The sequence below is a fragment of the Parasteatoda tepidariorum genome, chromosome 5 (genome assembly GCF_982258835.1).
Source record: "Parasteatoda tepidariorum strain Cologne lab strain chromosome 5, Ptep-v5.0, whole genome shotgun sequence".
Classification (NCBI taxonomy): domain Eukaryota; kingdom Metazoa; phylum Arthropoda; class Arachnida; order Araneae; family Theridiidae; genus Parasteatoda; species Parasteatoda tepidariorum.
This window is the reverse complement of record NC_141759.1, coordinates 82,247,355-82,272,460: the sequence shown is the minus strand read 5'-3', so window position 1 is coordinate 82,272,460 and position 25,106 is coordinate 82,247,355. Positions and strand designations below refer to the sequence as shown.

The 25,106-nt window shown below is 30.3% G+C and overlaps 1 protein-coding gene across 4 annotated transcripts in view; it reads left to right on the top strand.

Annotated features, from left to right (window-relative positions):
* Positions 1-25,106, top strand: part of LOC107437961 (uncharacterized) — a 100,539-nt gene that overhangs the window by 40,547 nt on the left and 34,886 nt on the right. For 2 of the 4 annotated variants that reach the window (XM_016050113.4, XM_016050112.4), the window contains exons 2-3: positions 16,444-16,538; positions 23,946-24,227. In XM_016050113.4, the coding sequence (XP_015905599.2) occupies positions 16,445-16,538; positions 23,946-24,227 (376 nt within the window). In that variant the 5' untranslated portion in view covers position 16,444. Of the gene's footprint in view, positions 1-1,606; positions 1,747-2,240; positions 2,287-16,443; positions 16,539-23,945; positions 24,228-25,106 lie in introns of those variants that run through there. The other 2 variants (XM_016050114.5, XM_087164420.1) reach the window with 2 other exon arrangements.

The window sequence follows — 25,106 nt, the reverse complement described above, 5'->3', positions numbered from 1 at the left end:
TTTATCTTTTTTTTCCAGTTGTTTGTTATTTTTTATTATTTTCTTCTTTACCCCCCATATTCTTTCCATACCCCCAATTTCTTTTCCATATGTATGTAATTTTCCTTTGTTTTATTTTCATTTTGATATATATATATATATATATATATATATATATATATATATATATATATATATATATATATATATATATATATATACTATAGAGAGAAAGCATTGAAAGTAATATAATAAGGATTAATGGAAAGAGAAGAAAAATTATTAAAATAAAAAATATATTGTTTAATTATTTTAATAATTTTTCTTCTTCACTTTTCATTAATCTTTATTATATTATTTTCCATGTTTTCTCAATATTTTAAACTTATTTTATGAGTTCTATATACTTGCAACTTATGCTGCACATTAAATAAAACATAATTTTTTAAATTTTCTTCGTTTTTCTCATATTTTTCTTCTTTCCTTTTTGCATTTATGTATATATATATATATATATATATATATATATATATATATATATATATATATATATATATATAAGTTCAAAATGTAGAGAAAACATGAAGAAAATTACAGAACAATGAAAAAGGGGAAATAGAAAAATAAGAATAATAAAAATTCGGAGGAAAGAAAATCCGAAAAAAAAGGAATTATTTTTTTCCCCCAGATTTTTATTATTTTTCTTTTTTCCTTTTTTATTGTTCTGTAATTTTTTTCATGTTTTCTCTACATTTTGAACATATTTTATGAGTTCTAATTACTTGCAGCTTATGCGCAGCAAAGGAAACTTATTGTTTTTCTTAATTTTCTTCGTTTTTTTTTCCTTTTTGTATTTATTTATTATGATATATGTATATACGCACTAGTGTGTAAAACACTTGCATAAAAAAGTGGTAGTACTTATGTACTTATTTATTTATGTAAAGTGGATATTTTTTTCTGTTATCTACCACTTTAGCGTAATAAGAGCATTGTGGCACGGTTTCAGAGATCCAAATATTGATATCTTTAACATAATATTGTTGACAGAAATATTTTGTTTCTGCAAAAAAAAGAGGAAAAAGAAATCCATTATATGAAACACGTGCAAAAATGCGCTAGGCACAAATGTGTGCATCTCCTGTATTTCACAATATGTATAATTTAGCAGCTAAGAAGTTACGTCCATTTTTTTTAACTGTTGAAAGAATCTCGGATGTTAAGGGTTAAATTACCAAAGCTTCAAAATAACCTTAATTTATTCTGCAGAAAAGGGGAGAATTATTTCTAAATGCATCTTTTCCATACCTTTATAACAAAGAAAAAGTCTTTCTTTTCTGAAAAATCTCCATTTATAAAAAAACCGCTCTTTTAAGGAAAGATTAAATTTTTGTCAGATTCGCATCGATAAAAATGATAATCACTATTAGAGAAAAATGACACATTTCCTTTAATAACAAAACAATGCGCGAGAAAAAAAGAAAGTGCCGAATTAAACGTTCGCCGTTCAAAACCTATTGACAGTTGCTCCCAATTCACAAAGAAGATTTTCTATAGTGCCCGTAAAAATGTTCCTAATGATGAGTTGAGGATTCTTACGCATGCGAATGAAGCATTGTCCTCTGTCAAATGAGTAAGCACTTTCAGGGACACAGCCTTCCCGATTCCTCTATAATAAACTCAACTTAATCCCGCAGTCATATGTTTATTCCGTTCAGCAAAAATTTTGCGGATGTACGTACGATTCGGATAGCTACAAACACAGAGGTAAGTTTGAGATGTATTTTTAGATTCTTGATATTTTCCGGTGTTTTTTCGTTGTTACATAAGTGTTAATAAGTTATATAAGTTGGGAATTAGTGTACATAATTAATATTGTTACTTAATTTTGTGATTATAACGACGCTTTTTATTAACTTTAAATTTACTTAGGGGCAAAAATCGTTTTTTTTTACTTTTTAAATTTAATTACTTTATTCCGTTCCGCAAAAATTTTGTTGATGTACGTACGATTCGGATAGCTACAAACACAGAGGTAAGTTTGAGATGTATTTTTAGATTCTTGATATTTTCCGGTGTTTTTTCGTTGTTACATAAGTGTTAATAAGTTACATAAGTTGAGAATTAGTGTACATAATTAATATTATTACTTGATTTTGTGATTATAACAACGGTTTTTATTTACTTTAAATTAATTTACTTAAGGCAAAAATCGGCTTTTTTTAACTTCTTAAATTTAATTACTTTATTCCGTTCCGCAAACATTTTGTTGATGTACGTACGATTCGGATAGCTACAAACACAGAGGTAAGTTTGAGATGTATTTTTAGATTCTTGCTATTTTCCGGTGTTTTTTCGTTGTTACATAAGTGTTAATAAGTTATATAAGTTGAGAATTAGTGCACATAATTAATATTATTACTTAATTTTGTGATCATATTATGGTTTTCGTTTGCTTTAAATTTACTTACGGGCCAAAATCGTTTATTTTTACTTTTTAAATTTAATGACTTTATTCCGTTCCGCAAAAAAATTTGTTGACGTACATACGATTCGGATAGCTACAAACACAGAAGTAAGTTTGAGATGTATTTTTAGATTCTTGATATTTTCCGGTGTTTTTGTTGTTACATAAATGTTGCGTTAAATAAGTTGAGAATTAGAGTAGATAATTAAAATTATTACTTGATTTTGTGATTACAATAATGGTTTTTATTTACTTTAATTTGTAAAATATATATATACAATTTTAACAGGTGTTTTTTTTTCTTAAGTTTAAATTTTAATTGAAGTCTCGTGCTCTATTCTGAGTAATTTTTAGATTATTTCAACTTACAAGAGCATTTATGATAGCTAAAGTAGTAAGAAACTTTCATAATTTATTTTATGTTTAAAAAGAAAAACTATAATACATTTAATAATTAATACGTTGAATGCTACGCTAATTTTGCATAACTTGCTCGTCTGGCCAAACGGTAAATAACTACAAAATAAATTTGCAAATATTAGACAGATTTTCCTAGTTTCTTAAAAGGTTTAGCATGACATATCTAAAAAATGTGGTGAATTATATAAGCCTACGAATTGTTTAGAAATAGTGGTGGATAAAAATCTTCTGAATTGAATTTATTAAACCAAGAATCACAATTAATAAACTACCACTTGAAAATATTTATTCACTGTCCGGCGAGAGTAGGCATCTCTGTGTATATAAATAAAACTATTTTTGTGTGTTCCATATTGCAGTAATTTCTTCAAACCATTTAAGTCACGATAATAGCATAAAAAAATTTAAAATTTACTCGAATTATGCGTTTCTAATAATCTTGGGTTCGCCGGTCACCGGTGACTCCCGTGGGGCTACGAACACACTCAGTGCTGGTCGCTGGTGACATTCAACGTGTTAAATAAGTTGAGAATTAGAGTAGATAATTAAAATTATTACTTGATTTTGTGATTATAATAATGGTTTTTATTTACTTTAATTTGTAAAATATATATATACAATTTTAACAGGTGTTTTTTTTCTTAAGTTTAAATTTTAATTGAAGTCTCGTGCTCTATTCTGAGTAATTTTTAGCTTATTTCAACTCACAAGTGCACTTATATTAGCCAAAGTATTAAGAAATTTCCATCATTCATTTTATGTTTAAAAAGAAAAACTATAATGCATTTAATAATTAACTCAAAATAATGCATTTCTAAAATATATACAAAAATTTGACTCAGTGAGTATAAATAATTTATTTTCGAGATTTACGTATGATTTCGTTTTTATGCTAAAATTGGTAATGAAATTTTTTTGTGTAATTATTTGATATATCAGTTTTATTTAAAATGGTAATGGTTACAGTTTTATTTAAAATTAAAATGGTTTAATAATCTCAACATGTAAATCAATTAAACATACATAAGTCTATGGTAATCGAGTTAAGTTTAAATTCTGGCTTTATACTTCTCTGTATAATTGTAAGTCGATTATCATTTCTTTACCACTATGGAAAATCATCATAGATAAAAGTAAAATTTCTCAGTTATTCTAATAACTTCAGCTTGAACAAGAAGTAATTAAACTTTCAGGACTGTGCTATTCTAAAACATGTTTATCATAGCTTAGGGTTCGTAGTTTTAAACAGGATATTTCTTTTAGACAAGAAAAAAATTTTATCACTTAAAATTTCTCTATAAATTTTTGAAGAATTGCCGAACTGTTTTGCACTTACACATGCGGTCAAATGACAAAATAATTGATAGTTAATTTAAAAAAAAAAAAACAAGTTTTTTTTTTTTGGTGAAAAAATAACTTTTTAACGATTTTTGCTCTAATTGGAACTGTTTTTATTCACGGTTTTTTGTAGGTAGTTCGATCAGAACGTTATGAAAATACGAGTTCACGAAAAAAGCATTTAACACAAAATCTGGTAAAAATAAAAAAGTGGTAGCAAATATATGTCTAAAAATTTGTTTAATTTATGAATATGATTTGACCACTATAAATTCAGTTGTCAAATATATATGATAATTTTTCACAATTTTTTTTAAAAAAAGAATTTGGATTCATGGGCACAACTGGTTCACTTTTTAAATAGTTTACGCACACTTGTGGAGGCTTTCTGATATAGGAGGTAATATTTTAACTATAAAATATATTATGCTACTATTGAATATTCTTATTACATATTGCAGAAGTCTGTTTTGATTTGCTTTTTTTTTAAATTATCCAATATTGAGTTTAAATGACCTAGTAATTTCAAGGAGCAGGTCATGGTAAAAAGAGTCTTACTTTAACGCTTATAGATCTGGGTAGCGCCCAGTACATTTAGATATATATTTCCCTTTAAAAATAAACATAGAGTAATGATCAAAAATTTATTAAATGATCGAATTCTATTTTATTTTCGTTGCCAGGATTAAAAGCCATGTAGTTATTTTTTTCCAAATATTCAGTAAAAACACATAACTATAAAATTTGTGGGATTTTCGTAGAAAATCGTGTCGTGTGTGAGTATTTTTATTAAAATTGTAAGCCAATGCTCTTTTTTTTTTTTTTTTTTTTTTTTTTTTTTTTTTTTTTTTCTTTTTTTAAATTTCCCGTTCAAAACGCTTTGAGAAAACTTCTTCTGCATGAAGTATAGAAATTTTCAGCTGTGTATCATGTGAAATGAAAGCGAAAATGGGTTTACGGTACTATAAACAAATAAAAAAAATGCATTCATTTAAAATAACACAAGTTCTGTTTTAGTTTCTTTACCCTTTCTAACGCCGTGGTAAAGATTGATAAGATTATTTACTCAAATTTGTATTTTTGACTAAAATCAGTTCCATTTTGATTTCACTTGTTTTTTTTTGTTTTGTTTTTTTTTTCTGGTCGACTAGATCAGTGGTTTCCAACTTCCGGCCCGCGAAGCCTTCTTTTGTGGCCCGCGAACTAAAATATATTAGTTGTCATTTTTTTTTTTTTTTTTTGCGGACGTAAAAAATCTATATGGGTTTATAATACTTTTCTCGTTAATAAAAACCTAATTTCTTCGTTTCCGTAAAATTTATAATACCAACGCTGCAAAAAAAATTAATTCTCAGGTTTTTCACCCAAGAAAATATTTATTAAAATACAAAAATAATCGTGTATGTTGATCTTTTTTTATTTCATTTTTTTGCATTTTGTGAATATAATTTAGCATGTGTGTATCGGAAATTTTCTCGAAGAAATTCTTCGATTTAACTTTTTGAAACCACTCATTTTGGACGAGAATATTTACACACACATTTGTAAATTTTAAATGTAAAAATCTATTCTCTGGTGATTGCAGCAGACAAACCTCAATTTTGTCACTGAACATTTTGTGTGCTACTATGTAAGTTTTAATACCAACCTTTTTAAAGTTTTATATCTTAACAATTAGATATCTGTTGCACATTAACTGTTTAATACATGGGTGTACATTAAAGTTATTGTAGCCCGAATTTTTTAATATGCAATTAAATATTTTTAAAATCTACTTCTTATTTTAATTTGTAATTCAATACTTTTGTTTTGCACAACTTGGTAAAAATCTGACAGTAATATTTAATGTTCCTTCAACATAAAAGAGTCCTACATAAAAGTTTGATAAAGCTGCGGACCACCATTTGATTTGTGTTTTTAATCGTAGCCCCCGACCTCATGTCAGTTGGAAACCCCTGGAGTAGATAATAAATTTTAAGACGTGTCCATTCTAGCCCATTGCTAGTGTGGCAACCATTTTTTTTACCATTCTTAATTTGGTATGATAATCGTTATTAACGTTTAAAGTACGAAGTTTTGAAGTACGTCTAAATAAATTTGGAGAAGATAAGCTCGTTTTTATTTAAAGTTATAAATACAATTTCGTTTGAAGTTTGCAGCATATATAAAATTTATTTTTTCAATAAAATAAAAAGATATTAATCGTCTTACTTTTTTTTATAACACTTAATGAGTGGTGGAAAAAAATAAAATTCTAAATTCCAAAAATATTTTAATATACCCTTACTTGAAATAAATAGTCGTTAAAGGTTAAAGTGATTTCCAGAAGAAAAAAAATTTCAAATTTTTGGTTTCAAATTTTTTAATTATTATAACTATTAAATACTAATACATTTTAATTTATCATTTTTCATGCATTTTAGCTCCTTATTTATTTACACATCCTATTGAATTTTTCAATATCACAGCATCATATAGAATTTTTAAAGGCATGCGGTTATGAATTGTATATAGTAAATGACTGGAGAAGAGAAACTTATTTACTATATTAGAAAATTATTAAAAAAAAGCAATGAATTTTTAAATTTTTATTCTTAAAAAAAACACTAAAATGACTAATATTGAATTAATGAATCAAATTATAGACATTTGCAACTATAGCTTTAAAGTTAAAATTAGATAAATCGCAGTTGCAATAAAATTGCAGATAGTTTCGATGAATTCGCAGAATAGGGTCAGGTGGTTAGTGGGTACACTGGGAAAAGTGGGTATAGATTAAAAAACATCTATTTTCTCCTTTTAAATTAAGATAATTTGTTCAATATTTTAAGAGACATTTACCGGGATTATGGTAAGCATTTTTATTTCAGTTTTAAAAATTTATGAAAAATTTAATGTTTACAAACTATCTGTTTATGATCAACTTACACAATACGTTTATTTAAGCCGTTGATTAACTTTATTCTAATATCCAGTGGCGTACGCAAGGGAGGGGTTTGGGGGTTTAAACACCCCCCTTGAGCTCAGTCAAAATGGCTGAAATACAAATTTTAGCAGAAATTATGCGAGCTATTATTTTTTAAGTCTATATATTTTTATCTGCCTTATGCCTACTTTTTTTTCTCACAGTATTTCTCAGAATACTGAAAAAACATTTACTATAATAGGGTTGTACTTTTGAAACCAAATTCACGTGATACTGTTACGGACTGGTTCCTTTCTGTCCTACCAGTATAGTTTTCGAGACTGGCTGTCATTCGCGAGGTCTTTACGCGATGATTCTGGAATCCTAGACGTTCTGACGTCTTTGAGACAATTCGAGAATTTTGGAGATGCCGTGAAAAATTATATAAAAGGGGGAACGGAGTACAGTGGAGTTAGTTAGTCAGACTAAGAATTATCTCTGCCGCTTGTCTTTCGCAGCTTGTCGCTAAATCTGTTTTGATTTATCTCAACAAAAAGTTCATTCAATCGCCGAACCCGTCGTCACCACTATTTCGACTAGTGAAGAAATCAGTAACAATACCATTGGAGATACAGCGCTCGTTGAAGTTATTCATTCCAGCTCGAAACTTTGAGATCGTAGCATAGCGGATATTTCTGTACCAATCCATATATACATATATATATTTGCTGTTCTTGGATGTCAAAACGCAAGAATTTAACAATTTTTAATTATTTTGAGAAAAAACCGCGACCTGAAATTAGTGTGTTGACAGCATCTAGTACCAATGTAAGTTTTTCTGTTGTACAGAAATGTGATACTTCCGTTGAAGAAAACGTTTCCAGCATAACAAAATCTGATGAATGTGAAAGTGGCCCTCAAAGTGTTACTTCCCACCCATATGACATTGGACTTTTTTTAGAAGATATTACATTATGTTCTTAAACTAAAAAAAATCAAATCAAAATTTAACTAAACAATGTTGTCTAAATAAAAAGTCAAAATTGTCTAGCTGTCTAAATTAGGGAAATAATTTTTTATTACAGACTCGAATTTCTTTTAGTAGTTTCAGAAAATTATGAACTCCCCCCTTGAAAAAATTCTGCGTACGCCACTGCTATCATTAAAAACTGGCAAAAACTATTAATTTTGCTTCAGTCCGTTACAGTAACATCTAAAGAACAGATCTACATACGATTTGAAACATAGACATGGAAAGATTATAGACTCCGCGCAGCAAATCATACCAAGAATCCAAAACTAACGCTGATACGTTTTCAGGAAGTAAAAAAAAAAAAATATATACTTTTTAAAAAAGGTGAAGAAACTACAGACTTTTCAGAATAATTTTATTCTGGGAAGGGAAAGAAAATTTAAAAAAGAAAATTATTTCTATAGCGCATACTTAAGAATTGTAGCGTTCGAAAAATAATGAGTAGCCCAAAAAGTAGCGGGTAGCCCAAATTTGATTTTCAGTAGAGGGTACTTTTAAAAGTAGCCCAATCCGCTGTTTGTAGCCCAAACTGGTAACGTTGAATCTCTCATGAAGAATCCCATTTATCACCCAAAAAGGTCCTTCCATTTACTTTACTCCACCCTCAATCTAGGGAAACGCCACTTCCTGTGTCCCTCACCCTCTGACCCTCAGGTCAGGGGTCAATCAAAGGCATAGGAGAGGAATCAGAATCCTGACAGTGGGTATATATCAAAGCATACTCCTTTGAGGGTATTACTGTAAGTAAACAAATAGGCAAAATAGATAAATAATGCCTTATATGTAATCTATATGAATCTCATGAATATAAATTTGATGGAAATTCCAGTTAAAACCCATGTTTTGAATAAAAAATTGGCGGTACATTAAAGAAAGATAACAGAATAATTAAGTAAGACAACATTTTTCAAACAACCAAAATATATATATATTTTTTTTTCGAATTTGTTAAGAGAACTTTAGCGAGGTAATAAATCAGTTGTAGAAAAAAAATTGCAGTGTTGGCTTCGTTTTCAAGATCATTGCTTATTTTTCTCTTTTCATTTGTTTTCGATGGTGATATAAATGTTTTAATACTATGTATGAGTGAAAAAAAATATACGAAATTGGATTAAGCTATTCGTGTTGTTAAAGTAAGTAGATCATACTACTTTAAATTATAAACTGTTCTTTAATATTTGCTTTTTCTTGGATAAGAAAAAAAAAACAATGTTATAAGTTGGTAATAACCAGTAGTGGGAAAAACTACAATATTTTTGTAGTTAACCACTCCTACAACTACTTTGTTACAAATGTAGTTAACTGCAACTTCTTTTTTTTAAAATGTTATGACTACAAACTACTCAGGAATTGCAGTAACTATTTCACTACTTTATAAGGAGACGAACTTACATTAAATGTAAGGGAATAATAAAAAAATAATTATTTATGTTCACATGAGCCAGTTTGTTGTTCCAAAATATTTTTTTCGAGATTGTTCATTTGATCGTTAACTTTCTATGCCTTTTTCAACAGAGAATATTTAATTTAGGAAATGCGAAATCATCACATACTTGAAATTTTTTAACTATTTAATGCTCTTTTATTTCCTCTAAGACAGTGTTTCCCAAAGTGTGGTACGCGTACCCCCAGGGGTACGGGAACAGTTTAGCGGGGGTACGCATTCTTTTGCGAAATATACTTTATCAAACGAAAATTTCAAAAAATTTTATTGAAAAACAAAGCTAGACATGAAAATTTAAGATTACGTATTTTTCCATTGGCTATTTTTTTCAGAGTTAACATTTAATAATTAATGGTGTCAACAACTAGTTGTGATTTTTAACTTTTATGCAATTTTTTTATAGTAAAAAATACATTCATTTTTTTTGTTAGTGGTACACAACGTAACGAAAAATGTAGAAAGTGTACACAAAAGTGGGAAACACTGCTCTAAGAAATTAAGTACATCGATATACTTTGAAATAACAACATTGCTTTACGAGTGTGCATTCGAATGTGAAAGTGTGATAGAAATGATTAATTATATTTTTTTCGAAATGGTTAGTTTAAATATTAGTTATACGTGATTTTAAGTCCCGCAGTGGACTGATCGTTAAGACATGGTTCTCAGCAGATCACCGATGTCAGGCATCACTGGCTGCGGACAGTGCGCGTGTGGGTGATCACTTGGATCAGTCTGCGTAGGGACCGAGTGTGTGCGGTATTGGTCCTCGCTAAACTGTTCTACCGTAAAGTCTCGACTTCGCGTGCAGGTTGTCGGGCTACTGAAGTTGGGGTGCCATCCCCTCTGCAGCGGATCAAAATTGTGATGGCATGTCTTCGGATCATCCTCAGGGATGTTTTCCAGACCGTCGCCAATAGCCCATTGTGCAGCGATAATGCCACGTAAATGAACTACAACAACGTGATTTTAAATACGTAATTCTTATAAACGCTCAGCTACAGCCACAGGGTAATTTTCTTTGCATCCATTGAAGGACCCGCGAAGATTTCTATCCATCAAATTTGAAAAATTATTTGGGCTTAGAAGAGTGTTTCTTTTCTAAACAAACTTTAAAGGTAACTACTGTTTTTATTTTTTTTCAGTATAGTATTGCTCACTACGCTACTTTTTTTTAACAAATAGTAGCACATACTACGGAAAAAAAGTAGCAACTACAGTAGTTTCACGACTTTTAGTGCGCAACTTCCGACCACTGATCTTACCTGATTCGGGTATGGGGATTTCTGATTCTAAGATTAGTTTTGTTCAGAAAGCTGCGGATATTTTTTGTTTCAAAATGATATTTTCTTTCGTCTGAATATACAAGTTTATAAAGTACCAGGGGTCTGTCAAGACATTTTGTGAAAGGTGGGGTTTTGTAAAACTGTGAAAAAATGACTCGTAATTTGTGTATATAACATAAACGTTAAGTCATATTCTTTCAAGCAGGGTCCTGCTTTTGTGAATTATTGCAAATAGGATCCTGTTATTGCAAAAAAACTTTCTCAAGGAGTTTTTAAATTGTAAAGACATACAAGATTATGCTCAAGACTGTAAAATTATAATTTAAAAAAAATTCATTTTAAAATATAAACAGCAATTGCTGCTACTAAATTAGAGATGCAACATACAAATATTTGGTATTTAGCCTATACTGCTAAACGCAGAATATTCATTTCGGGCGAATAAAAGGAAGATGTGTCTGCCGAAGATTGTCTTTCTTTCCTGGGATTATTCGATTAACAAAATGAAGATAAACAAATTTGTGAAGGGTTCGATTAAAAGGAAAATCATTTTGTGAAGGGTCCGTTTTTAAGTTAAAATATTTTGTGAAGGGTCCGTTTATATGAAGATATTTTGTGAAGGGTCCGTTAACGGACCCAAACTTCTTCTAAACGGACCCCTGAAAGTGAACTATTAGTATTCATAATTATAAACTAGCCCCCACTTTTTACTTCACACCCGAAACTATCCTTAATATTTGCTAACACCGTTCAAAAAGTTTTGTAGTCAAGGGCCTGAGAACAAACTAGAATGAAATTATTCTCTTACCAGTTTAACTTTCAGTCCTAGTTGAAGTAAAATCATTTTATTTTTTTTCGAATCAACATTTTTCTTCAACAGGTTAATATTTTATTTCAACATCTAAATAACTTAGTCGCAGTTTTTTGTATTTTTGTCTTATTATATTTTAATATCTTATTATTTCAGTCAAATGGATTTTGTTACTAACTGTGGAAAAATACACAAAAAAAAAATATCTCACAATACACAAAAAATTTAAAAAATAAAATTTATCATATTATGTGCAATAATTAAAAATAACTAAAAAAAAAATATAAACTACGTTTAGTTGATGATTTTTTTAAAAAAATATTTTATCGAATTTATAATTTCACTTTCTTCTTAGATAAAATTTTTCAAAAACTTTAAAAAAATATATAATAAAGAAAACTTTCTTCTAATTAAAGATTAAAGTAGTATTCTTAGACTGCCTCATTCATTTATTTTGCGTCATTAAATATGTCGTCTGAAGTCAGTATACTGTTTATAATTCAAATACTAAATAAAGATTTCCGATATTCAGCCTATTTATGTCCATTTTTTCCGAGACTTTGACTCTTTCCGAGGAAGTATTTCACAAGTGGTAGTATAAAAGACTAAATTAAAATGCAATCGGATACTTGCACAGTGACGTAATGTGATGGGTATCTCTATTACAAAGACCGGCATGAAGCCATGTGGAACATAAACAGATTAATTATGCATCGAAGTTGCCAGGTACACAAAACCAGTCTATCAAGGTCACAATAAAATACATAAACAAATAATAAATCTAAGTTAAATAAAAGAAGTAAGACAGAAAGAATTATATTTCAACTGATTCGACGTGCGATACGGCACTGTATTTAATTAACGTATAGTTAATTAACATTCTAACTTATGTTGAGAAACTTAGCTCAACTTTAATACGTCATTTTGCTGATAAAGATTAGCTGGCGTTGACGTCATAGATCACATGTGTGGGTATGGGACGTCCTCTTCTTCTTGAAGTGTAAGTACCCCATTGTAGATGAAATTAAACTTTTCAGGTGGCTGACACTCATTTACGTTTCATCATCAAAATTTATCTGGGAGGCCCTTACGGCCCTTTTCACATCCTTCTCAGGGTAATGTTAAGAAGAAATTTGGGTCCGTTAACGGAACCTTCACAAAATATCTTTTCATAAAAACGGAACCCTTCACAAAATATTTTAACTCAAAAACGGACCCTTCACAAAATATTTTAACTCAAAAACGGACCCTTCACAAAATATTTTAACTCAAAAACGGACCCTTCACAAAATATTTTAACTCAAAAACGGACCCTTCACAAAATAATTTATCTTTTCATCGGACCCTTTACAAATTTGTTTATCTTCATTATTGTTTTGTTAATCGAATAAACCCTTCCCAGGAAGGGGGGGGGGAGGACGACAGATGTAAACGAACTAAGTTTTGTCTTCGGCAGACGCTTCTTCCTTTATTCGTCCGAAATGAATATTCTGTGCATATATATTCTATGTAGTATAGGTTAAATACCAAATATTCGTATGTTGTATCTCTAATTTAGTAACAGCAATTGCTGTTTATTTTTTAAAATTTAATTTTTTTTATTATAATTTTACAGTGTTGAACATAATCTTGTATCTATTTGCAATTTAAAAACTCCTTGAAAAAGTTTTTTGCAATAACAGGACCCTATTTGCACAAATTCACAAAAGCCGGACCCTGGTTGAAAAAATGTGACTTAACCCCTTGGGGACGGGTGATTCAGAAAAGCATTCGTACAAAATCAGAATCAAGTAGTAATTAAATAAAAAACGGTAACTTAAATGTAGTCGTTGCTAATTTGACAGACTTACTTTGCTTTTACTTTAATTATTGTTAGTTTAATCATATATATAATCAATGTTAATTCAAAGTATAACTAAATAATTTAATTTTGAACAAAGTAATGGTGAATTAAATAAATCAAACAATTATAACTCCGCTCACAAATAAACTGCTAAAGAAATACTTTGATTACCAGTTTTATCTTTAAACCCTGATTGATACGGTTTTATGCTGGTATGTATTTGTGACAGTCGGCGCGAAAGGGTTAACGTTTATTTTATATTCACAAATTACGAGTAATTTTTGCGCAATTTTACGAAAACGGACTTTTCACAAAATGTCTGGACAGACCCCTGCATCTTGAAGTTTTAACTTTAGGGTGGTTCTTTCTGGTAACTGGAATGCAAATTGGATAGAATTTTTTTTTTAAATATTTTGTATTGTAGATGAATATGCGTCGCTACAAAAACAAGACTCACTTTCCATTTAATGCAATTGTATTTTGCGAGGTACCTGCCTTGCGGCACTTGCTTCTTTATCGAAAAGTATTTGCCTGTAGGCAACGGAGGTACGATATCGAGAAATATAAGTAAACAATAACACTTTCGCTTCTCTAACTGGCTCTCGTATCTAAGATTACAATTAAAACTAAAACTAAACTCAGCGGCGTGACAGCCCATAGAGGGCCAAGGCCTTATACTGTGACCATCTCAGTTTTCTTAACCTTTGGGCTCTGGGGTGCAAGAACAGATGTTCCGGTTAGGTGGTCAGCCGAACACGAAACCCCCAGTGTTTAGTTCCCAAGCATGCTTGGTACTCATTTATCGACCCACTGAAGGGATGAAAGGCTGAGTCAACCTTGCCCGGCCCGAGGATCGAACCAGGGACCTGTGGCGCGACAGCGCGAAGCGGTACAGCTCAGCCACCGGGCGAATTTTTAAAATTTATTGCCACTTTAAAAATGAAATAGTATGGATCATCCGTAGTTGTTGGCAGCAATGTGTTAACCTATAGCATCACAAACGAAAAGGTATTCTACCACTCCCTATGTATCAGATATGAGGAGACTACTTAGTATTCACTCGAGGGAATTTTAAAAAATCCTAACTAAGAATATTACATAAAAACTGTAGCTTGTTGAGAGAAACCGATTGCTGATTTAAAACAGAACGATGAGAAACTAAAGATCTGTGAAAAATCTCAAGCTGAAGACAATTCTTTTTTCTCAGTGTTATCCATTAGTAGAACTTTTCATTTCAGACATAGTACATGTTTCTTTGTTTGGACTTTACCCATGCATCAAGAATGTAAGCAATGAGTGATAGTTGTGTTTATTAATAGCCTGGAATGCAAAAGATGCCAGCAAAGACAGGGAGATAAACAAAAACGCACAATTTAAGCATAAACAACAATAACAAAAGCAATCTTAAGTAAAATATCGAAAGTAATAATGCAAAATTACTCAAATTTGCGTAATTGAAAAACAACGATTGCCGTTACATAATGTATAGGAAAGTTTTAAAAAAAATTTGCATGTTAAAGTAAATTGTTAGCAAAATAGTAGGGATATTTACAAACAATAAGACGACAATCCAAAAGCGAAAACTGAATCGTTAAGTATTCAGAGACAAAAAAAGTTGATTTGACACATTTTTGAAAATTAGAATGAATAACATGAATTGATTTTAGAATGTCAGCAAAGTAAGATATACAAAAACAAAAAGAAAACCTTGAGCATAAAAAGTTTAAAGTAAATATTTTAAGAGTATATAAGATTATAATATTGCCTTGAGGAAGGCAGACAATCGGTTATCTAAATATCTTAAGAATCAAAGTAAGCAAAAAGTGTTGAGATAAGAAACAAAACTTTTAAAGCTATTTAAAAAAGTGTAAATTTGTTTGAAATTATTTTAGCGACCAATTTATTAAAACTTTTGTAGAAAAAGGAGCAGTTGGCATCCCTAGGCATGGGTTAAGCGGAAGCTAAAGCTTTAAAATTTCCAGTATCGTTACAAAAACTTGATACCTGTTATAAAATGAAGAGATTCCAACGTGCTTCACTTTTTGGAAAATATTTTTTAAGCGGTAGTAAATTTTATGTTTTGAATCTTGATTTTTGAGGAATGCCACGATTGACTAAAAATGTAAAAAGTGGTATCTAATAAAAAGCAAAAATATATTAAAAGAAATTAAAATTAGAAAATTTTTCTAGCATTTTTCTTTCAGTTCATTATTGAAAGTAATTGTAAACCACGTTTTCAATTTAAATATAAATAATTTCCAATGTAATTCATGATGGCAATTTCGATTGGATAATTAAATGGAGTAAGTAAATAAAAATGAATTGAGTTTTAAACACTGCTTACGTTTTTTAGTCCCCCCTAGCATTCTTGTTAGTAAATGTAAACAAAATTGATTATGCACACAACTTCGTAGCCTTGCAATTTTGAAGCCTATCCAGAAGACAAGGGAGCTCCTGGATCAAGTATTGGGCGAAATTTGCCTTCGTGGAAGACTTTTTGATGGAAATAACCTGCATTTGCGTTACATAGAGGGGAAAACCACGAAAATTCCGATGGATAGCCTGATTGAGATTCTACCCCATGATCCGTCTACCACTGAGGATATTTTTACGGCAGCACTGTGGTCGGTGCAAAACGGATGCAGAATTCATATCGACCAGTCATCGCTGGGATTCGAACCCAGTTCACCTCATTGGAAAGCGAAATCGGAACATATTAATGTATTTTTGTTTTAATTATCTTAAGGAGGAGCCTGTCCAAGTTTTCCGACGTTAAACAGAATTCTAAGAGTTTTAGTGTTTTCACTACAAAAAAATACTATGAAGAAAATTAAGCAGTTTAAGAGAATGTTTCAAAATATGTGAAAAACTTGTTTAGTGTCACTTTATTAACTGTTTCTTTTGCTTCCTCTTTTAGAATGGATGACAAAAATTGTTACAGTAAAAGAATCTATCAATGTTGGCTGATACTAAGACTCGTCTCGTTGTGGATAACTCTACAGACATGTCAAGGTAAGTTTATCAAAAGAAAAAAAACATTCTTTTAGCTTCAACAGGATTTATTAATTCGAATTTTTAAAAGTTGTGTTGAAACTAAAACAGATACACTTAATGGTGATTACCCGTTACATATAGATCAGAAAATTGAAATTTTCAGTTAGTAGCCTCCCTTCTTACAAAAATTTAAGGTGTTTTTGAGGTTTATTTAAGGTTGCTCTGAGGTGTCAAGGTTGATTTAAGGTTTATTTGAAGTTGATTTCAAAAATAACCTTAAGAGATCAACCTCTTAAGGCGTATTGTCAAGGTGCATGGAGTTGTTTTATTAACACTTGAGGTTGTTAGAAATTTACACTAGAGCAACCAGCTTGGGTTATTTCTGAAGTGTATCGGCTATTTTTGCCACATTTAAGCGAATAAGTATATTTGAGATGTGAATAACTTTACCCAATCTCAACTAAAAGTATTACTGAGTTAGATATGAGAATGATTGTATAAGATGTTAATGAGGTTGATATTGAGGTTTATTAATGAGGTTATTTTTGGTACAAAACATACATCTATTCTTACAACTGTCAACCTCAAAAACACTTAACTTTTTTTATAAGGTCAGTGATACCTGTTACATAAGACCAGAAAATTTAAATTTTCAGTTAGTAGCCATCCTTACAAAACTTTAAGATGTTTTGGAGGTTGTTTTGAGGTGTCAAAGTTGATTTGAGGAATTAATTTCAAGAGCAACCTTAAAAGATCTACCTCTCAAGGTGTAAGGCGTTGTTTTATTCACACTTGAGGTTGTTGAAAAACTACTTTAAAGCAGCCAGCTGAGAACAGTTATTTTTGAGGTGTACAGGCTATTTTTTCTACACTTCAAGTAAATAAGAATTCAATTAGAAAAACATCACCTCATTTTCAACCTCATGTGTATTTTTTTACATCTGTCAACCTCACAAATACATTACTTTTTTTGTAAGAGCAGTGACCGGCAGATTCAAATAGCTTAGCAGCTATTATTAACCCGTCCACAAGTAAACTGCTATATAAAATAGTTTGTCTACCAATTTTACAAGTATCTTTTTTACCCTGATTATCGACACCTTGAGAATGCATGCATGACTCGCCCGCCTCGAACAGGTTAAGCACTTCGGAAAAAAAGGTTGTAGTACAGTATCCACACTGTTAATGAAAAGTATCTTGGTCTGGTCAGCTCGCAAATTACAAATTCTTCTTCAAATATGTAAAATAGAACTCAGACTTAAAAACTTATTCTACATCTCACTGATCCGCCTAATATTAAATTACGCATATCCAACCTTGTGTAACATCTCCCCATCACTCCTAGAGAAACTAAGATGACAAAATAAAATACTCCGAAAAATAACTCAAGCTTATTCGAAATAAGAACATGCATAGCGACCTCAAGATTGAGTTTTTTTTTTTTTTGACCATCGTATTGCAAAACTAAACTGCAATTTTTTTATTAAAAAAAAAAAACCATAAATTGAGATACCACACTGGATTTATGGAAATTTTTACTTTTGAAAACCTGAAAGAAGACGCATAACTAGAGTCAGTGGCAGCTTATTTTTGTAGCGACGCAGCTTTAACTAGAAAAACAAAATATTTAATTTTCTTTTCACCGCAATTTGCATTCCAGTTACCAGAAAGAACCACCTTAAAGTTAAAACTTCAAGATGGATGGGAAAAGGGCCGTAAACGACTTCAGGCACCCATATAAATTTTGATGATGATGATGGTTGTAGTGCAGCTATAAGTGACCCTCTCCCATACTATAAATATGGATGCTCCCAGAGAGGGGAAATGACCAAAGGCGATCTCAAACTCAAGTGTATTCCATCCATGGCATTTTTACCTAACCTACCCCTCAGACAGAAGTTAGACCCTAAGAACAAACTTACAGTCTGCTACCGCTTCTGTAACTCTCCCACACTGATCTGCTATTGCACACTGCCACTATTTCAATCGCACTATAGTTTGTCTATAGAAAGAACTCCCCTCGCCACGAAGTCTAAAGCCGTCTGCTGCTATAGGAATAAGAAATAGCGCATTTCAAAGAGGGGAGCTTCTTTTACCCCTCATTCCCTTTTCTCTCGCCGATCAGAGTCAAATCTGTCTTAAATAATGACCTATTTAAACCTCGTAACCATAGTAACTGCCACCTCCCTAAACGAATGACTAGGGGAGTTCTTTACTTAGACAAACTATACCGAGGGCATCACCACATATGAAACTGTGAGTTGCCTGCTCATAAGACGGGAACATCGTGTAGTACAGGGGTGGCGAACCTTTATACACCAACGTGCCATTTTTTCTAAAAAATTGTTTAATGAGGTCATAGACGTGCCGGTGCCGTCAAATAATTTTGACTCCGTGATTATTGGGAAAATAATAATACTAAATACTATCAACTCAAAACTCTTTATTTACATTGAAAATGTCTCAGTTACACGCGTAAAGTAACATCAGTGTGACTTCTGTTGTTGCAGATTAGATGACAAATAACTTATATTAGGTTGTAAGATGTTAGTTTACGGAACTGTTAATTTTTTTACTAGTTATTTATTGTTAGCTTGTTTTTTATGGTTATTAATTGCTTTTTTCAGCATTAATTGTTAATATTTTTATTAATAATTGTTTATTATTTTGTTTTGCTTTTGTGAATTTTAATTTAATTGTTACATATGCTTCATAGTATAATAACATTTGTGTAATAACAATTCATAGTGTAATTACAATTGTGATGGGTGGCGTGCCCAAAATATTGTGTCTCGTGCCATAAATGGCACGCGTGCCATTGGTTCGCCATCCCTGGTGTAGTACATCCTCCGTCTAAGTTGTAGTGCAACATTCTTTAATGCAAAGCGTCTACTCATTCGAATATTTCTTATCTACATTCTTTTTGCACGAAATATAACTTTTCGTGACACTCTTTTTTCTTTTCTTGTTCATTCGAGGTTCATTCACTATTCATTCAAGTTAATATACGTCATTATCGTAAGAAAAGCCTGAATGAAATGTTTTTACGAACAATTTTTTTAAGCAAAGCTTTCATTTAGTTCATTTAACTAAAGCTTTCAAAAAGTTTGGTAATGTTGCAGACATTTTAAAAGTCTGACTATAAGACAGCTGGAATAACGCAGCGTTTCACATTAACTTTAGAAAGTTGCCATCCATGTTTTATGACGGGTCGTTAATACACTCCATGGCCAATTTATTAGACGCCCTATAAGATTCTATGTAAAATATTAATCATCAGGTGATACTATACAGCTTTATTGGTTTTACGCAACTGAAACCGGTTTGTACCTGCTTACGCTCGTGCATCAATTGGTAAAATTCGACGACATATAATATAAATTCGACGATAGCATATATTAGACGATGTATTATATAAATTAGAATATTTATTATATCAGGTATTATATTAGCATATTAGTATAATAATTAGACCAAATTATTTGACACACTGTAGTTTTTTAATAATTACATGTGTTACACTTAATTATATGCAGTACTTTTATGTTTATGCATGCATGTAATGGGATTTTATTCAGGAGACTTTTTGTATACTTCCTTTTTGTATTTATTTTTAACGTTTTGCATTACAATGTTAAACAATTCATACAAAAACGTAAACAAGTGCAAACCGGTTTCAGTCACCTAAAAACAAATAAAGCTGTATAGTATCACCTGATAATTAAGATTTTATGTAGAATCTTATAGGGCGTCTAATAATTTGCCAAGGACTATAGATTGAAACAAATTTAGTGATTATTTTAAGAATCTCGTCCCTTCACAAAATATCTTTTCATAAAAACGGACCCTTCACAAAATATTTTAACTTAAAAACGGACCCTTCACAAAATGATTTTTCTTTTAATCGGACCCTTCACAAATTTCTTTATCTTCATTATTATTTTGTGAATCGAATAAACCCTTCCCAGGGCAGAAAACAAGAAAGATGGATGTAAACGAATTAAGTTTTGTCTTCGGCAGACGATTCTTCCATTATTCGTCCGAAATGAATATTCTGCGTTCAGCAGTATAGGCTAAGTACCAAATATTTGTATGTTGGATCTCTAATTTAGTAGCAGCAATTGTTGTTTATTTTTTAAAATTTAATTTCTTTAATTATAATTTTACAGTCTTGAGCATAATCTTGTACGTCTTTACAATTTAAAAACTTCTTGAAAAATATTTTTTTGCAATAACGGACCCTATTTGCACAAATTCATAAAAGCGGACCCTGGTTGAAAGAATGTAATTTTTTCACAATTTCTCGAAAAACGGACCTTTCACAAAATGTCTGGACAGACCCCTGATTAAAAGAGAGACTTGTAGATTTATCACTAATATAGATATATGTATATATATTAGTGATATATATTAGAGAATGAGTGTTTGTTTTTTAGTCTTCTTGCGAATTTGACTTTTGTGGTTGATTTATTTTATATGCTTCGCTGTATTACAAATTCTAACAAGTAATCCAGACGGTTTTGAAATACATCCTTTTGAAATATGTGACTAACCTTGAATATATTTTGCGTAAAAAAAATATTCTTTTTTTCCGTGCACGGAAAAAAATAAAAGAAAAATTAAAGGAATTTCATTGCGACACGAAATAGTTGCCTCAAGATGCCTTTAGTCATAACGGATGTGTAAAATTTAATGAATGATGTTCAATATCTTTTAAGATGCCTGTAGTCTTGAAGTTAACCGTATTTTTATTTGAATTTGAGGGCCATATAATGAAAAATAATGCTTTTAACTAACTTTAATTCTCTTATTTTACTGCTCTGTGATACTAAAGAAAATAATTCTCACGAAAAATAGACATAATTTTTAAAGAAATATAAAGAAGAAGAAAAAGTACTCTTGTTGTCTTGATCCTTAACTTTGATATTAATCAGTTCTAGCTCAGAGAGCATGATGCAAGAAGCATTTTTGCAACATCGGATATTTAACAACGAATTTTTTCACTGAAACAATAACTAATTAGAGATGTTGTCTTTTTCCAGAGGTAGTTGAATGCAGAAATTTAAGAACAAATAGAATTTTTAATGAACTCTGAATATAACCTTTAACCTTTTGACGCAGAATTTTAATCAAGCATTATATTCATAATTTTTCAATATTTTGTATTAATTTGAGTCAAAATAAGTGAAAAATAATATATTTAACATTTTAATAATTTATGATTATGAAATACAGCATGAAACGCTGGTGTATTTTTCTGTGTTAAAAGTAAAATCTTCTAAACACAGCTGGCCCTTAAGCATTTAACTTTTCAAATTAGCACTTATTTCCATCTTAGTGAACGAGTAATTCACCATTGAATCTACAAAATAAATTATTGATAAATTTTTGAATAAAAAAGAATCTTTTAAACTATTTATTTGGATTTCATATTTTAAGACACATATAAATCCGATAATCTATCATATTTTTCAGGAAAACTATTAGATTGTTTTTTTAAAATTAAAAAAATAACAAAATATGTTCTAACTTGTAAGTAGAGCTTCAGAAAAAATCTATTAAAGGGTCACCGGTGTCCGCTCTGCGTCAAAGGGTTGAGATAAAATCTGTTCATCTTTAATCTGTTTAAATTATTTATTGATCGCAATTAGCTTTTTTATTTAAATTATAATTTATCGAAACATTAATGCACAACATGAAATGATTCTATACAATGATTCATAAAAAATAAGTTTATAATTCTATAAATAATTTTAAGATTCAATAAAATTATTTAAAAAAAAAGATTTTACAATTCTATAAATTATTATAAGATTTTATGAAATGTTTCTTATGAATCATTTCATAAAAATTATTATATGATTCTACCTACAAAATGATCCTACATTAACCTTTCAAAGTGAAACCTTTTATTGTTTTACTGAAAATGAAATGATTTCATGAAATTGAAATAATTATGAAATGATTCTGAGATTTTTATGAAATGATTCTGTACAATTATTCTATGATTCATATGAAATGAGTGTATGATTCTACAAAACATTTCTATGGTCTCTATGAAATGTTACCATGGTTCAATAAAATGATTCTTTGATTCAATTAAATAATTTTAAGATTCAATAAAATGATTTGAAAAAAGGTTTTAACTATTCTATAAAATGATTCTAGGATTTTATGAAATGTTTCTTATGAATCATTTCACAAAAATTATTATATGATTCTACCTACAAAATGATCCTAGATTAACTTTTCAAAGTGAAACCATTTATTGTTTTACTGAAAATGAAATGATTTCATGAAATTGAAATAATTATGAAATGATACTGAGATTTCTACGAAATGATTCTGTACAATTATTCTATGATTCATATGAAATGAGTTTAGGATTCTATAAAATAGTTCTATGATTTCTATGAAATGTTACCATGGTTCAATAAAATGATTCTAAGATGCGATAAAATAATTTTAAGATTCAATAAAATTACTTTAAAAAAAAAAGGTTTTACAATTCTATGATTTTATGAAATGTTTCATATCAATAATTTCATATCAATAATTTCATAGAAAGTATTACATGATTCTATCTATAAAATGATCATACAGTAACCTTTCCAAATTAAACCATTTGATTATTTTACTGAAAATGAAATGATTTCATGAAATTGAATTAATTATGGAAAGATTTTAGGATTTCTATGAAATAATTCTGCGATTCCATAAAATGATTCTATGATTCATGTGAAATGAGTTTATGATTCTATTAAACAATTTTAAGAAATGATACCATGGTTCAATGTTATTGTTGTCGTTGGTCATTAAGGCATAGGGGTTGAGATTGTTCTTGTTTTCCAGTGACGCCCTCTATGGTCAAGAATTCGACTTTTGCCATATCCATGAGTCACTCCCGTTTACAAAGCGAACCCATTCATACATCTATTCATTCATCCACAGATCGTAATTTTGACCTAAACCAGGAAACGATCAATCTCCAATCCAGTACCCCCAGAGGTATAAAATGTTATGGGAGCATGGAGGACTTTGTGACCCGACTGATTTAACGAGTGCCAGTCAACATTTACCACAAGGGGAGTCTTCGGCTGGCTGGATTCGAACTCCTTTTCTCACGAACGGGAGTCCAGCGTCCTACCATGGTTTATTAAATGATTCTATGATTCGATAAAATAATTTCAAGATTCAATAAAATTATTTTAGAAAAAGATTTTACAATTCTATAAAATGATTCTATGATTTTATGAAATGCTTCTGTATGTAGAGTCATTTCAAAGATTCTATCTATGAAATGACTCTACATTAACATTTGTAAGTTAACGTAGATTCGTCTTTTTTTTTAAACAAAATATAATTTGCTTTAATGCCTTTTATTCTAATCAAATTATATCTGATACTCTCTTTGTTTTTTACAAGGTCAATGCCCACTTGGTTCGACATCCTTCGAAAAAGTGGCCGGAGCATCCCTGAGAGGTCAGAGACTGATGCCGTTGTACAAGGGCACCCAGGGGGAGTCTTCAGTCACCTATGAATGCCTCTCAAGGTGCCGAGCACTATCGGATTGCAATTCCATGCTGCTCAGCTACACTGCTCAGAACTGCATGAAGTCGACGGTGACATCGGAAGGACGCCGAAGTGACATCGCTGTGACGTCTCCACCATCATCCACCAGTTACTTTGAGAAAATATGCCTCACTGGTAAAATATATTTATTTACAGGGTTCCCAAGTCAAAATTCTTGATGGTCCCATCATAAAAAATTTGATGGTTTATATAGGTTTCAGTGAGATTCATGATGGTCCAACATCATTTGATGGTCACCATCATCCGACATTTTCCATTATTCGTTCATGGTTTTTGATATGCCAACAAACTACCATCATTCCATGATGGAAAATGGTACTTTAATACTATGATGGTTAACCATCAAGATAAGTTTGATTTTCTTTGATCAACAATCCATGATGGTTCCAACTGTACATTTTCATGATGGTTTAGTGGGAATTCTTGTTGATTCTCAGGATAATTTTTTTTAGTTGAACCATCATAAATCAATGCGATTTCCTACATAGGGATGATGGTTGTTCATGATCATTCCAACATTTAATTTCTAAAATACTATGATGGAAATTCGTGATGGCTTACAATGATACAACAATGCATTTTCATGGTGGTTTGATAACAATTCTTCATGGTTCAGCAAGAATATAATATCAATGCTAGGACTGGGCGATATTAGAAATTATATATCGTGATATATCGTCAGTTTTGCATCGCGATATAGCGATGTATCGCGATATAGTATTTTTGAATTTCATTTACTTTAAGGCACAGAAAGTCAGATTTCTATCAAGATTTCATACGCATATTGATTTAAATCAATTTATAAATTTGAAAATATATATGTTTTGCTAAAGAAAGATATTAAATAAATTGACTAAGATGTACAAATCTTACTTAAAATATTTATTGAAAAAATGTGTGTAGATACAGAATGAAATATTTGCACTTCTTTATCGTTTATAAGGTATAAGCAGTCTTAATTTAAGTTAACCCCTAAAATACCCTTAATGAAAA